This window comes from Scophthalmus maximus, chromosome 21 (assembly GCF_022379125.1).
Source record: "Scophthalmus maximus strain ysfricsl-2021 chromosome 21, ASM2237912v1, whole genome shotgun sequence".
Lineage (NCBI taxonomy): Eukaryota > Metazoa > Chordata > Actinopteri > Pleuronectiformes > Scophthalmidae > Scophthalmus > Scophthalmus maximus.
Window position 1 is genome coordinate 8,321,546 of NC_061535.1, and position 15,349 is coordinate 8,336,894.

A 15,349-nucleotide genomic window follows, 5' to 3' on the forward strand; every position below is an offset into this window, starting at 1 on the left:
AAAAATGTAATATATTAAGTCATAAGGATCATTAAATACTAGCACATCATTTACTTGGTGATAAAAATGTCATGGTATGTTTAGTCATAAAAAATGTCACAGAATGTTTAGTCATAAAAAAATGAAATTGTTAAATTATAGTACGTCATGTTTTGTGGGGGTTTCCGATGGAAGTTTACATCTCTGTCTTTGTCCAACAGCGAGCTGCCCGTGATCGGCCACCGGGGCAAATTGTCAATGATGAGGTTTTCTGTAGAGCACACAGCCGACTCAGTGGCCTCAGGGGGAAGTGCATACCTCGATTCCCCCCTCTCTTCTTCTTCCTCACTTGCATTCTTCCTCCAGGATAATTTGCTGGCAGGTCTGTGTGACACCTGCCACCGAGCCTAACGGAGAGAACCACTTCCCCCGTGGATTTCCCCCGGGAGACCCAGGAAGAGGGAGGCCTCTTTGATATTTGTCTGGTTGCTCCGGAGGGCCGGTGCTGGGTGTAGGAAGGCGATCGTTAAGTTGAAATGACCCAATATCATTTGAGGAAAATATTACACGTCAACAGACATCCAAATCACGTAAAAAAAAAGTCAAGACGAGATAAAATTACAAGATTTTGTGGTTTTATTCACATATACAGTACAAACATTCACAATTTATGTGTTACTGAAGTGCAATTTACAGACCTTAGCAGCAATTCTTCATATACTTTAATTTACATCATAATTAGACATTTCATGATCTCTTTCACTTCTTTGTCGACATCTTTTTATACATTTTACATATGTACACTCATAGATACAATATTGCCATTCAGACATGCCTTATATTCTATGTCTCTCAAAATAAATCTGTAAATATGTTGTCATGGCTACATCAGCCTTTAGGAGACACGGTGTAACTGCATGTTGACGAACATTGTAATGTCTGAAGTTATGGATTTGCAGGATGATGAGAGACAAACGCGGTTGTGATTTACACACGGATCTGATCGTTGCCACTGTGGGAAAGCAGCAGGTCAGTGGTTCCCATCACACAGGATACTGGGTAAGTGTCTTTATCATTTCACATTTTCAAGACACAAAAAGTAAAACATCTTCCATGTAGTGTAGGAGCTCATGAAACTTCCCAGAGGCGGAGCCGGAATGGAAAACCACAGCAGCAGAGCACCACTAGATGTCACTCTCACTGTTTAGACTAACTGGTGCTGGTGGCAGATTCTATTCAGATTCAATTGTGACATTGACAGAACAACACTGGTGTGATCATAATGAATATGAACATGTAGTTGCATTCAAACACTCAAACGCACACAGGTACATGTGCACGTTTACATCATGAAATATGTGAAGACAAAAATAGTGCGTGGTACAAATTTACATGGAGGTGGTCAAGGGTCATAGTCGCGTCGCGAGCGTTAATTGTAAAATCTCCTACATGTTGAAATCCAGGTCTAAAAATAAAACTCCCTCACGTAGACCTCGGTGCCGACAGGGAGTCGAGCATAAAATCGTTCGCCATCTTGACTCTTTATCTGTTCGGATGGTCATGACACAGAAAAGGGGGGCCGGAGTCGATGAGGTCAACGAGACCTCGCCAATGAGTCACAGCTCAAACTTGCTCTTATTGGTGATTCAGGTGCTCGGAGAAGTCAGAAGAGAGGTCAAAAGACAGAGGGGATAGAAATAAACAGAGACTACCCCCACCTCCTCCACTCGTACTCAGGCAAGCGGCGATGGCTGAGCTTTTGTACCTGGCCACGTTTCTCTTTCCTCCTCACTACCCAGTGGGGTGAGAGTGGGAAGGGGAGAAAAAAAGAGGGTTTATTAACCTGTCGTCGTGTCATGTTTGAAATCCGCCGCTTGAACGTCGGGGGGAGGGGAGCGGGGGCAAGCAAAGAGGAGAGAGTGACAAAGAGGAGGCGAGGAAAAATAGACGGAGGAAGAAAACGGAAACGAGGGCAAAGGAGGGAGAGAAGGAGACGAAAGGAGGGGGAAGCTGGGAGTTAAAGGGGGGAGAAAGATAGCAATAAGAGAGGGGAAGGTGATGGGGGCAGGTCTGAAGCAAAAAGGTCTGTTCTCCTCTTATTCTCTCTCTCTCTCTCTTCCTCTATCAGCCGTCACCCTGACAGGGCCGGTAATTGGACGTGGACCTCTCTCTCTCTCTCTCCCCCCCCCCTCTCTCCCCCTCTCTCCCCCGTGGCTCCGCTCCTCAGCAGGAGCCTTGGGGCCCGGAAATAGCTGATGACAAGATAGCGGCTGTCTTTCATTCTGCTCAAGGTTACCCCAGCCTTCGCTGACAACCAAAGGGAGGAGTTTAGGGGTGTGTTTGCCTAAACGTGTGTGTTTGTGGGTTTAAACACATCCCTGTTTAGTGACGGAGGGGACGAGCCTCGAGTTCAGAGGCGGTGCTGGGAAACTTCCAGGTATGAAAATGTGAAAGAGGATGTTGGTGAAGAACGCACATTCATCTTACTCTAAAAAAGATATAGGTTAAACAAACACTTCCTCTCATAAACTCTCACATACACACTCACTCACTCACTCACACACACGCTCTTCCTCAGACCGACAGCAGGAACTGTTCCTGCTCGGGCGGTTTCTTCACCCAGGTGCCGAGGCCCGTTTCCTGCAGGGATCTGAACCACTGCTGCTTCACTGTCTGGTAGGGACGCGCCGCCATCTTGGCCTCGCAGTACAGGAGCTGGCCGTCCGCCGAGACGGACATGTGGATCCCCAACTGACGAGGGCGGACGAGCAGGAGACAGAAAGAGAGAAAGTGGGAGTCAGATCAAAGTTAGGGAGGGAAAACAAAGAGGAGTGAGGGCGGGGCAAAGAGGCTAAAGGTTTCATGGAAGGGGGGAGGGGGGCAAAACAAAACGAATGAGCCGGCACAAATGCATTTGGGTGGGTGGCGAAGGTGGTGGTGGGGGGGCTTCAACAGCTGTGTAATCTCCCCATTTAAATTTCACAAGCAATTGAACATTCTCCGTGCTTTTTGTGCGTCGCTATTGTCGCGAGGGGAAACAATGAAGTTCGGCGGAGAGATAAGTGAGGAGAGAGAGAGAGGAGAGAGAGAGAGGAGAGAGAGAGCAAAAGTTTCTTTTGGAGATTAGTGCGACTGCTCTTGCGTGGCCCTTCTATACAGCGCACGGGGAGCACTTAGGGCGGGGGCCTCCTCGAGTACTTCTCCAAATAATTATAGTTTCACAGTCATTATGCTTTAACGGCCGCCATTTGGCGACACAGGCAGTGTCTGTTACATAAAAGTTTCAGGATGGAAATGAGAGTGTGGCGGGTCCGCGTGCCGCCGTTAAAAAGATCCGAGCTGCCAGGTCTTGATAAGCCGCGTGGGCAGCAGATGTTGCCGGGGCGACAAATTTATCTACGGCAGAAAAAAGGAGATTCCACACGTCGTCTGCAGAGCGTTCACCTGCAGCCACGCCGCCGCTCTGTGTCCCTGCTCTCCGACTGTGTGGATGTTGGCACGGATCACTATCGTTAATGTTTCTGCATTATGCTGTGTGTTGTGTTGTGTGCGTGTGTGTGCGCGCACGTGATTACTGGTGCCAGTAGTTTGCATATTGTTTTTGAGAACAGCTGAGTAATATCTCGGGCTTTCCAGCAGGGGAGCGAGCAGAGTGATGAAACAGGCGTTTATTCATAAAGAAAAATGTAATAATAATTTAGGCCCATATCAATTCAATTGTCGTCATTATATTTTTTTTCAGCATAGAAAAAAACTACACATCCGTCACCTGGACTCTCTTCACCAATTCAAAGCACAACTCAAAACACATCTGTTTAGATTAGCTTACCCAACATAACTTCCACAATGTCTACCTTAATTTTATTGATTTATATGTTTTTAACTCGCCTGATTTGACAACTGATATATTTGCTGTGATTTTATTAATGTCTTGTTTATGTTTTGTAAGGTGTCCTTGGGTGTCTTGAAAGGCGCCGACAAATAAAATGTTAATTATTATTATTAATTAACATTAAAATGAATGGGATTTTCCCCAAAGAATATATATATATGTCATAACAAGCAAAACACACACAAGTGTAATTAATAATATTAACAATGGCTGTTTTCCATTTTGTTTTGCCCTGGTATACGAGCTATACACACCTACGTATGTTTCCTCTGTGCGGAGGTCAAAAGCTGTGACATTTTAATAACAATACTCCTCAACATAAGAACGTAAGAGTCACCTGGACAATTTGACACAGTTGTGATCATTAGTCTATGTTATTGGCCATCGGTTGTAATTCAGCTTTGTTTCTGGTTTCATCAGGTCTGTACAAAGCCAAACGCCCCTCTGAAGTTTTGGTTGATTACACGAGAGACTGCCAGCGAACTAAGGCCGTCTTTGTATTTCACGACTGCCTTAAAAATTCAACTCAGCCACTGACCAGAAGTGCTGCTTTCAAATATCCTGGCAAAATTACCTTGCGGTGAAGTCTGCTCCAGCGGGTGAACAGGGCGTGCTTGCAGAGCCGCGAGGGAGTCCCCGAGTCCCGCCTCCGCCCCGTGCCGGTGCTGACCACCTCCAGCTGTGCGTCGCCGAGCGTCCAGTTGACGCTCACACACGAGGCCTTCCCCGGCTGTTGGTACTCGGCACTGCTCAGGCCTGCAGGGACGACAAACCGGGCAGAGAGAGCGGCTTCATGCGGGTTGTTTGACTGTCCAAACAACTTTCCTCCAAAGTGTTTCAAAAACACGTGATTCATTTGTGAGTATCTGAGTGAAAGTGTGGAACTATGTGCTCTTTTTCCTTTCGAGCCTCCGCTTTGCTGTTTCGTTTAACCTTCCTTCACCCTTCCCTCGGTTTCTCCCTGAGGCTAATGGCAGACATAAAGTTTTGCTGCGCTGCAAACCAGCCAAGTCAACCTGGTCCTGAAACTGCAGGGCTGTTTATATGACGCTTTGATACACCCTCAGAGAGGGAGGGAGCTGGGAACAGGAGGGCGATCGAGCACATAAGCGATGTGTTCCTGCCGCTGTGTGAGTACTCGTGTGCTCCTCGGTCCCTGCAGTTAAACAGTGTTTGATTCTTGGCTGTAAATATTATCTTCAGTCACAAAGATCAAGACCATTCATGTGCTAGTTGTGTAAAACAGGAAGCAGTGTGTCTGCAGTCAGTTGTTAACGCACTGATTTCTCAGTTCTCGCCCCGTCCGTATGACAACGCAGCCCCGGAGCTGTCAAACAAAAAAGGGGCCAGCGACGTTTCAAAACTTCTCCGTCTAAGGCGCTCGAACTCTCTGAAGTAGTGTGGAAGACGTAAACTAAGTGAGCGTGATACGTTTCAAAACGACATGGAGTCGTCTTCACTGTGTCCAGAACACGGGTGTTGGCAGATGTTAGGAAAAGTCGGTAAAGACGCAAACACTGCAATTAATTCAGAATAAATTGGGAAATATGAATGTTAGTGCCAGTGTTAATCATAAGGCTTCATTCAGCTGGTCCAGGTGTTTGATTCGCCGTAAAAGGTTGTAAACGTTTTTTGCTAAATATAATTTAGCATAAAACAATGCAACAAATTAAAAGGAAGACTTTGACTTTGTGGACAATATATATGCTAACAAAAGGTGACGGCTAAATGCTGCTGGAACATTAAATCCACTCTGACTCTGTAAAACCGTCTTCGGGATTTCACCTTGACTTCCAACCCGGTTATTTGTTACAGCAGGCGGCTTCACAGAGAATCAGCAGACAGATTCTCTGCGACGGGTGAACAACGGCTGCCTCTGATCCTTCCGCCTGACAGACAGCTTGTTATAGTACAATACCTGACGTACAATACCACAGTACAGCGCCTGCAGATCATCTCCCATCGTGCCACACTCATTTTCCCGTCCTCACTCCTCAGCCCTTCCTTTCTGTCGCGTCTCACAGAGCCGGAATGAATCGCCTGCCACCGTAACAATCCTCCAAGTCTCTTATTACCCATCTCTCCTCTCTTGTGCACCTCTGAACAAAAGGGCCTCCGATCCATCCTGCCTTTTTCTCCTTTCTCCTGCTCCATTCATGGCTCATTTCATCCATTCAATGGACTTGACTCCTCTGTTTCTGTAATAGCCAATTTGATTTTTCCCTCATTGAAGACTTGATCAATTTCTCTTGTGGGAAGTGTTTGGCAGGCGGACGCGAATTAGGGATTCGTAGCTGTACAGTTCACATACCCGCGGCTTAACATGTGAGGCTGCAGTGATGCAACAACACAGCAAAGCCTGTGTGTAGACGAGTACACACTGTTGCATCTATCCTGCACTACTGTACCACTGCAGGGGTTTTAAAGCATTCCTCACGAGGAGGGGGCAGCACAGGGAGGAGGACTGAGGCAACAGGTATGTCAAAACATAACTTCATCAAGGGCAGTGACCTTTTTGTGTTGTATTTAGGTTGCTGGTTCAAATTCTTGGAAGTTCCAAAGCAGGAGGGTCAGCTCTCTACATGAACTTTGGAAATGGGTCTGCGCATTTCCCGGAGTTTGTTCCGTTCACATGTGACGAACGCAGCAAGAGATTGTCCGGGTCAGACGATTGGTTCACAACAACGGGGACATTTTTGGAACATTCTGTGGCGTCTGGGCAGAGCATGCAGGAGGCAGGACATGATCGCGATTCCACGGTGGAAAGCAGTGTTTTTGTTTACTGTCATCAACACACCCCCATGTTGGTGAACACTTAAAACATATATACCTATCTGAATTGTGAATATGTGGATTTGTACTCCAACACGAAAACGGCGACAGTGGCGATTGAAGGTCAATAATGTCCATTTTATCTACTGTTGTTCTCATTCCTCTTCTCCCTGCCAAGAAAAGGACAAAGCCTCGCCACGGTTTCTTTAAGAAAGTGAACATCGGAACGAGCGTGAAGGACGTCGGTCCGTCGATGTGTTTTGGCCCACAGGGGCTTCAGGTGGAGCTGCTTTGGCTGGGCGCGATAAGAGTGCCTTCCCCCCATCTCCTCCCTCACCCCACTGCGCGCGCTTCCCGGGAATTTCCTCCAGGGGTGTTGCTTTTAAATAACCCTGGACACACAATAGCCGGGAAGCTCATCAGAGCCGATGAAAGGACGGAGGAGGAGATGAGAGAGGGGTGGGGGCAGATCTGCACACAGACGTCTGAATGCAAGCGAAGCTTCCTCTTTTTCTTTATTCCCGTCCTACCTTGCTGCCTCCCTCTCCTCCCGTCAGTCCCTCTTTCTCTCACCTTCAGATTGAATGGCTGTCTGATAAGGGCTGTGATTACATTGATTTGGTGTAGGGCCATCTCCACTCTCTGTCCGTCTTCCTCCCCCGTCCTCCCCTCCCTTCACCCTTCTACCCTTCAATAGACTGTTGCTACTCAAGGCAGTGCAGGTGCAGCGATCTGACAGTTTGGGACACGCGGGAGAGGGGGCAGAGACAGAGGAGGCTACGCCCGCTTTCAGTAAAGGGGACGTGTGAAAGTGGGAGGGGGCACGTCTGTAACAGTCATCAACACAGGTGACCCTCGACACCAGGACAGGAAGCATTCAGGACATCCTGCAGCATCCTTCTTCTGTGAGTAGGTAGAGAAACAAAGCATTGAACAACATGTATACTTACTCTGAGGTTTACCATAGTTAGAGTTAATATTTTAATATCATAACTAAGTATGAATGATGAACAAATGCATTGCAAAAGACCACAATTCTCCAGATATTTAACCGCAGCTTGTAAAATCTAAAACCTCCGCTCCAGACAAGTCAAATGACTCCATTCAAAAAGCCATTGAGCAAATCATGAGAGATGTTCACTGAGGCCGTGGTCGAGGGATTCGGTGATAAATTCATCACGGCTTTCATCACCAGAGGACAATTCGGCACAATTATCAATCTTGATGAGGCCAGGCCTCACAAAATATTCATCCTCATGGCAGCCAATTACCCGGAGCAGAGCCCTGCAACGCAAAGAGTTCCTGTGCCCTTCAAGAAGTATTCCTGAAAGCTGACAAAAGAATACATGGTGTTGGATTTAAAATGTATCCCGTTGTGTGTATTTGACAGGATATAATGTGTTTTCTTGTATGTGATTGTCACACTCTTTGTTCCTATCAGTGATCCCCAGCAACAGAATGTGCCCTACATCGCCGCCGCGTCGCCGCCGCTCAGCTTCTCTTGACTGGCCTAGATCTGAAGTGACGCAGTTTCTACAAGTTGGGTGTCATTCAGATCCGCTCCCAGCATTCATCTTCACTACAAACAAAAGCCGCGGGTCTCTGTGGAGCTCCGCGAGCAGACAACTTCTTAGCTGTTGCGTGTCTGGCTCGCACAATGTCACTGCAGAGGAAGCAGGGGTACATGGGTATGCTAAGCGCGCGTGGGCGGGTGTTACACGTGTGGCGGCTTGTGATTCACTCCGTCTGGAACTGAGATTTTTTTCTGAAGAGAAATGTCTCTGAAAATAGACGCTGTATTCATGAAGCACAGCCTCTACATGGGACGGCCCCATCTGAAAACACAGAGCACATCGAAACGTGTGTTCACAGGCAGGGTGAGAGCAGGAAGCACAATGTGTCGTTTAGTTGGCTGAAATGAAAAAAAAAGTAGGAAAAAAACTTTCCCTAGAACCGTGTAATATTGAATGCAGGGAGTTTAAAGACTATTTTTAATTTATATACATCCATCCATCTTTCAGCTGTGAGCCACTTTAACCTTCTCTGAAATGGGAAATTACTGATGTTGTTTGTGGTTAAATTTGATCTCTTACTTATTACTACTGTGTTTTTAAAAACATCAAAGATTGTCAGGTGAAGTTTCTACGTCAAACAAAGTGTTAACTTATTATGAATGTTACCCGAAGTCATTGATCTGTTGTAGCAGTTGTAAGCAGGGACACGCTGATTATCTCTGTGACAAAATCAGGTCATTTGACTGGAGTCACCCCCGGAGTCCTGGGAATTTACGCAGTCATTTTGCACATTTTTTCATTTTTGTGAACTTTGACTTAGAGTGTTTAACCAGGTTAACAGTTCTGACCTTCGAGGAAATGGAGATTTGTCTAAAGCAAAAAAAACCTTCAAGTGGCATCTATGTCATCAAGGACCCGTGACTTCATTTCATTGTACCACTTTCTGCTGAGAAGACCTAATGTGTCTCCACCTACATCACAGTGAGACGTGTCTGACTGTGTGTGTCATAGTCGTACCGCTGAGCAAGGGCTGGCTGCGTCTGTATGTGGCGGGCAGGGGGCCGAGGCGCTCCTGCCGCTGGTTCAGAACCCGGCCCAGATGGCCCGTGTGCCGCAGGCTGCCGACGGTCACGCTGCGCAGGTACACTGGCTCCACAAAGTGACTCAGCAACGCCCCCTGCAGGCCCAGGATGTTCCATCTGAGGGTGGGGGGGAGGGGAAGATGGAAGAAGACAGAAGGTTTATGAAAATGTGGGTGAGGAGGAAAAGACAGGAGGACGAGGCAGAATCGGGGAGGAAAGGGAGAGATGGGTAAAGAGCTTCAGTCACAGGTAGAAACAATTTGATCATTATCTTGATGTGGGACGTGATGACCCCCCCACCAACAACCCCCCAAGATACGCTTTCTAACACACACACACACACGTCCACTTCTCCCACTTCCCTGGCTTCAGCGAAACAGACCATCATCACCGACAACATCGCTGCCAAAGGTCAGCAAATCGGCATTCGTCGCAAGGGGCAACACAACATTACCATGTGTGCATTCACCGGTGCCTCGTGGTTAATGCACTGCACAGGGGCCGCGGGGTGGGGACAGCTTCAGCCGCCCCCGCCGCAGGGTTTGTTTTGGGGAGATCCACTGGTGACACAAAATCACTGTGGGGCTAATCGTGCCAGCCACACAGCAACACACCTGATACCACAGCCAGCTGGTCATGTGCCACCTACTGTTGAAATCCCCTCTATTTAAGCAGCAGATGCTAATTTATGGATGGAAAATGATAATTACCTTGTTTATTATCATTGCTGTGCCCCACGCACACACGCAGGCACGCACGCACGCACGCACAGAGAGAGAGAGAGAGAGAGAGAGAGAGAGAGAGAGAGAGAGAGAGAGAGAGAGAGAGAGAGAGGCTGCTGTGGACCTGAGCTGTGCACTCTCCACTAGGATGGTCCAATGAACTTATGTGAGGCCCAATCAGAGGCTCCACAACATGCTACACATGTTAATCAAGGTGTCTTCATCTACTTGTTTTTTCATTTTTTCTTTTTATTCTTCTTCTTATTAATCCCTCATTACGGGTTCTTTCACCTCCGGAGCAGTAAGTTAACATCCATGGCTTTCCGGGAATCACTGAACGGGATCAGTGAGCAGCGTCCGCCCACCTGCGCTTCACCTGCAACCTGTCGAGAGATCTGTCCTGTCCTCTCAAAATACAGAGAGGTACACACACACACACACGCCAAAACAGAAACAGTTTAGCCTGAAATATTAATTTTCCCAGAAAGCGACACCGTGAATCACAAACATCTTCTAATCTCATGCAAGAAAAGAGCCATCTGGCTCTGGTGTGAGAATTTAAAGAGGGGAGAGGCCTCTCTCTCTCTCTCTCTCTCTCTCTCTCTGTCTCTCTGTCTCTCTCTCTGTCTATATCTGTCTCTCCATGTCTATCCTTCTTCCTTCCCCTGGTAAACGTCGACCATTAAAGTAATGTGCTCATCTGCATAAAACTGGCAGTGGAATGGAGAACATCATCGTTATATGAAAGCCATTTAGGCCCCTCTATTAAATCCAGCTGTCGACGTCAAATCAAATATTAGCGAAGGAGCTCTGCGTGGCTCCAGCTTAAGAAAACAAAACAATGATCATCAGGTGAAGTGACGATGGGACGAGACACCGACCATTATTGGAAATGGTTATGATGACGGCAGAGATCCCGAAGATCCCGGTGGTCAGAGCTGAATCCGCCGTAATAAACTGAGGTAAGTGGGGGAATTAGTGCAAAATGAGTGTGACAGACGACAAGAATAGAATCAAGGGGATCTCTTAAAGATTGCAGCTGAGTGTGTGTGTGTCTCAGTTCCACCCTCCACCCTGACCTTGATAAACTGGCCGTTGGTGACCCACTCACTTTAACGACGGCCACCGATCATTTACAGCGATAAAAAAAAAAGAAAACGATGTGAGAGGAGGAGGCTGCGCAGCGAAGGGAGAGCGAGATTCAGGGGAGAGGATGTTGGCAGGGAAGAAAAGCAGGGTGTCCCCTTCTCCTTCCCCCCGTCACTCTATTTTTTTGTAAAGTAATTGCTTTCACCCTTGTTGGTGACCTGGGTAGATTTAATCACACCATCTCCAGCCCTGGCCAACTGAATCAAATTGGTCAAATTAACAGTGGCTCCACAGGAAAGGGTTCACCTCTCGCACACACTCACACTCACACACACACACAGAGGCACACATGCATGCACACACGCACACACACACACACACACACACACACACACACACAGGAGCTCAGCTGTGGTTCTGTATGGCTCAGTTGGCCCAGTGTGGTGCTTATTAAGCCAAATTCATGGATTCAGTCATGGTAAAATAACAGACTATATTAAAAATTGATTTTAAATATTTTTTTTAAATGGTAGTAAGAAAACATATTGTTGAGTACCTTTATAGTGTAATTTTGGGTGTGTATCCGCTAGCATCGGCCGGAGTCTTCATCACTACAAAGCTCTAGTATGTCAATCAAAAAAATAAATCAAGAATTTTTAACCTGAACTTTGAACCTGAGCAAGAAATGTACATTTTTGCTTTTCCATAGATAACCTGCAGAGGCATGTGCGTGTTTATATGTCTCCCACAGCCTGTTGCGATACTCCCACATTTACAGTTTACAGATGCTTTTACTCCAAACACTTAAAGACAATGTGAAGACGGAGGTGGAGGAGTAAAGCTCTTCCTGATTTAGCGTTGCCGTCTGTCCTGCGACTCGCTTGCCAACATGCAAACAACACGTTATTGGTTGATATTACAATCTGCCACTGGGGCTGAGATAATGTGACTTTTTTTGTTTGTTCTTGAATCGAGTTGTTTATAATCCACTAGTATAGACACCACATGTACATGTGTCTAAATAAATAAATATCTACAGTGGGTAGATGGTTGTATGTCTGAAGAGAGTCAGACTTACAGAGCTGGAGATTATTATATGATGCTATTAATACACATATTCATTAAAAGGGAATTAGCCATTCAAGTCACATATGGGAAATCAATTTCATCAGCAGGACTACAAAAGAAGACGATGAAGAATATGAGTGAGAGAACCGACCTGGTGATCTTGTCGGTGCAGGACATCGTGATTAGCTGCTCGCCCTGTAGGACGCCGTCCCATGTCTGGACCGGCCCCCGACATCGCACCGGCACCGTCCCCTCGCCTGACTCGATTTTGGTCCGCAGGTGGTTGCGGTGCTTCCTCATGAGGTGTCTGCTGCTGTGTACTGTCAAGACACACAGCACACGTTTTTACTTCATTCTTTATTCCATACACCTTTGCTGGATACCCAATTTAATTAGCCAAAGGTGAAATATGTCATTTCTAAATAATGCACAGCTATTTCAGATCTGATCATGTCCATCAGCAGTCAAGAAATCGAGAGTGGACAAAATTAAGATTACTCCAGTTTTACATTTTACATTCATATGAAGTGTTGCCGTCTCATCTTTGCACAATGACAGATGTTCTCAGCTACTCATTATTGGTGTAACTAGATGCAAAAAAAGTTTAAAAGTTATTATATATTTTAATAAAGTGACAACACTTTGCTGGTTTATTATTTGTCTGGTGAAAGAGAGAATTCATTCAGACAGCTTCAAGCGGCTTTCACCAATCCATTAATCTCCAGTAGACAACAACTACTGCACTGTCTCTCAGAGCAAAAGTTTAAATGAGGTTAATAGCTTCTTTAGGGAATTAAATGTATTTTGGGACAGTTGACCGCCTAGTTGTGAATAAAGCAAGCTTTTGACTGGATTGTTGCTGGAACAGTCTGCGGTCGGGGAGGACTGACGGGCCTTTCCCATGGATTGAGCATTTTGGACGGTGTACAGTGGGCGAGGTACGATAAAGTCGTATAACCAACAACACATTATCCCACACGTCGTTAACAATGTTAGCAAGAGCACAAGCCCTTGATCCATTTACGCCAATTTCCTGTGGATTCAGGTGGGTGTACAGGGCAGCGTGACCTCTACAGACTGGTGATTGATTAAAGGATACAGTCTTAGTACGTAATCTGCATGGTCAAGAAGGAAACATATAAATGAAAAAGTCAATAAACCCCTTTTTTTGGGGAGAAACTCTCCTTCCTCTGTGGCTGTTTCTTCAGCTGATGACAGCGGCTAAAAAAAATTAAGCCCCCCGACTTCCAGCTCAGACATATTCCAGAAAAGGTACTAAGTCATTTTCTAATCTCCGAGAGCACACTGCAGAACATTTAAAAGGTTTAATGACCAAAAAACGTCAAGTTCAAAGGCTTCTCTGATCTGACGCCATTGCCTTTCCTCGCTCTCTCTCCCTCCGTCCCGACCAGTTTCAGGAAAATCACAGCATGTACTGCGCCGCATAGTCTCTGTGCTTCGATGGCTGATGAAAGACGGAGAAATATATGCATTCTATGCATGGAAACTGCATTCAGATTGCATTTCTGAACTTATAGGCCACTTCTGGCATATCTGTCTAAATTAATTCACAATTTCTTTTCATAGGGTATATGTGATACAATGTCATTGAGTCAGCGCAGCATGGTTGAACGAGGCCAAGAAGGAGTGTGACATGAAAAAGATGAGAGCTTCTTCAGAGGAAATGATCTTTCTATAAACCTGAGAGACGATGACACATAGACAAATGTGTGTTTGCATGTAGTGGCATAACCTTATTTTTATATTCCCAGTGTAATCGACCCAGTGAAAAACAAAGGAAGAAGGAAAGGCCAGGTATCTTACGGTCAGAGGTAATTTCGTAGGGTGAGTTGAGTCGCCCGTCGCCACACGGTGAGGTGCTGATGTACATGTGGAAATGGACGTCGTCTCTCAACCTGTAGCCACACTCCTTGTGCCGCACGAATATCGACTCCTCCCAGTCCTCCGGCCTTTTACTTTGAGAAAAAGACAAGAAGGACGAGAGAGACGAATAAGAAAGGTAGCACCATTCATCACAGCGTAGGAAATAGATTTCCACTGTTCAGCGACGAGAGAGAGCTGGAGACTGGCCGTCTCCGACCACATCCCGTTCTCCTGCCGTCAGACGGACTCCTCGTCATTACTCAGGCTGTCCACGTGTCTCAGGTCAACAGGGGGAGGGTGTTTGACCTGCTGGACTATACATGCTTTGCATTTTGGTCATGGAAGTGTCACCATAGGGGTCAACTAAAGATCTGGCAGAGCTAAAATACTAAATATTAAAAAAAAAGACCGGACAAAACAGAGATCATCAAACAAAAACTGAGACTAAACATCCGAGCTATATAGTTAACAAAAAAAGGGACAAAAAACGGAATTTAAAAATAAAATCCCTCAAAATTAGCGTTGACAAAAAGAAAAGGAGACAATAAGGTTGTACAAAATAAACAAAACTGGGTCACTGTTTGTGCTGTGTGCAGTAATACGGCTTTCATCACTCACACAGTTCATACACCATATATTTTTTAAGTATGCATCACAATGAAAAGCACGGCCGCACTCTTTACATAACCTCTCCTCTGTCTCCGATGTCCTTTCGCTGTGTGTAAATATGGCAGTTCTGGCATTTTGTTTGGTCATTTCATTATGACTTATCTACCCCGTTAGCCATTTTACTCAGCCGCAAAGTCTCCGTACCTGCCATCCGGCATTGTGCTAAGACAAAAAGTCAGTGCTGTGTATGCAAATATGACATTCACCGATCGAGACTTCTGGCCACTAATCTGATGAATCAGCCTCTCTCTCGAATTCCTCGGGGGGAGCTTGTGCACCGGAGGGCCGCTAAAAGACAAAACTCATCAAGAATGCCTCCTGATACTGGTAAAAAAAAATCTTTGGGCCGGTCTCCGTTCACCAGAGCGTGTTGTGCAGGTCGCAAAGGCACACAAAGTAGATGCACTTGAAAATGTGCTAAAAACAAATAGGCCACTGAGACCCCGAGCCAAAACCAGTTGAGTGCGCGTGATAGCACGCTCGGTTAGCTGGAGAGAACTGCACACATATGGCTCGTTGATTATTGAAAAGTCTCCGGTGGACAAAAGCAGGGCTGTTTCCAGAGGAGGGGAACATTCTTTGGCACTGCAGCAGGAGGTCACGACAAACGGGATATGTAATGTTATTAAGCATACAGTAGTGCAAAATGTAATGTAATGCAAGCTGAAACCATGTGAA

At 46.1% G+C, this 15,349-nt stretch overlaps 1 protein-coding gene across 4 annotated transcripts in view; it reads right to left on the reverse strand.

Moving 5' to 3' along the window:
- Window positions 1-592: 592 nt before the first annotated feature.
- adarb2 (adenosine deaminase RNA specific B2 (inactive)) overlaps window positions 593-15,349 on the reverse strand; it is a 175,021-nt gene continuing 160,264 nt past the window's right edge. For 3 of the 4 annotated variants that reach the window (XM_047329914.1, XM_035619491.2, XM_047329913.1), the window contains exons 6-10: window positions 13,943-14,094; window positions 12,270-12,438; window positions 9,175-9,356; window positions 4,446-4,627; window positions 593-2,730 (exon numbers count right to left, since the gene is read on the reverse strand). In XM_047329914.1, the coding sequence (XP_047185870.1) occupies window positions 2,554-2,730; window positions 4,446-4,627; window positions 9,175-9,356; window positions 12,270-12,438; window positions 13,943-14,094 (862 nt within the window). In that variant the 3' untranslated portion in view covers window positions 593-2,553. Of the gene's footprint in view, window positions 2,731-4,445; window positions 4,628-5,798; window positions 7,547-9,174; window positions 9,357-12,269; window positions 12,439-13,942; window positions 14,095-15,349 lie in introns of those variants that run through there. The other variant, XR_007030285.1, reaches the window with a different exon arrangement.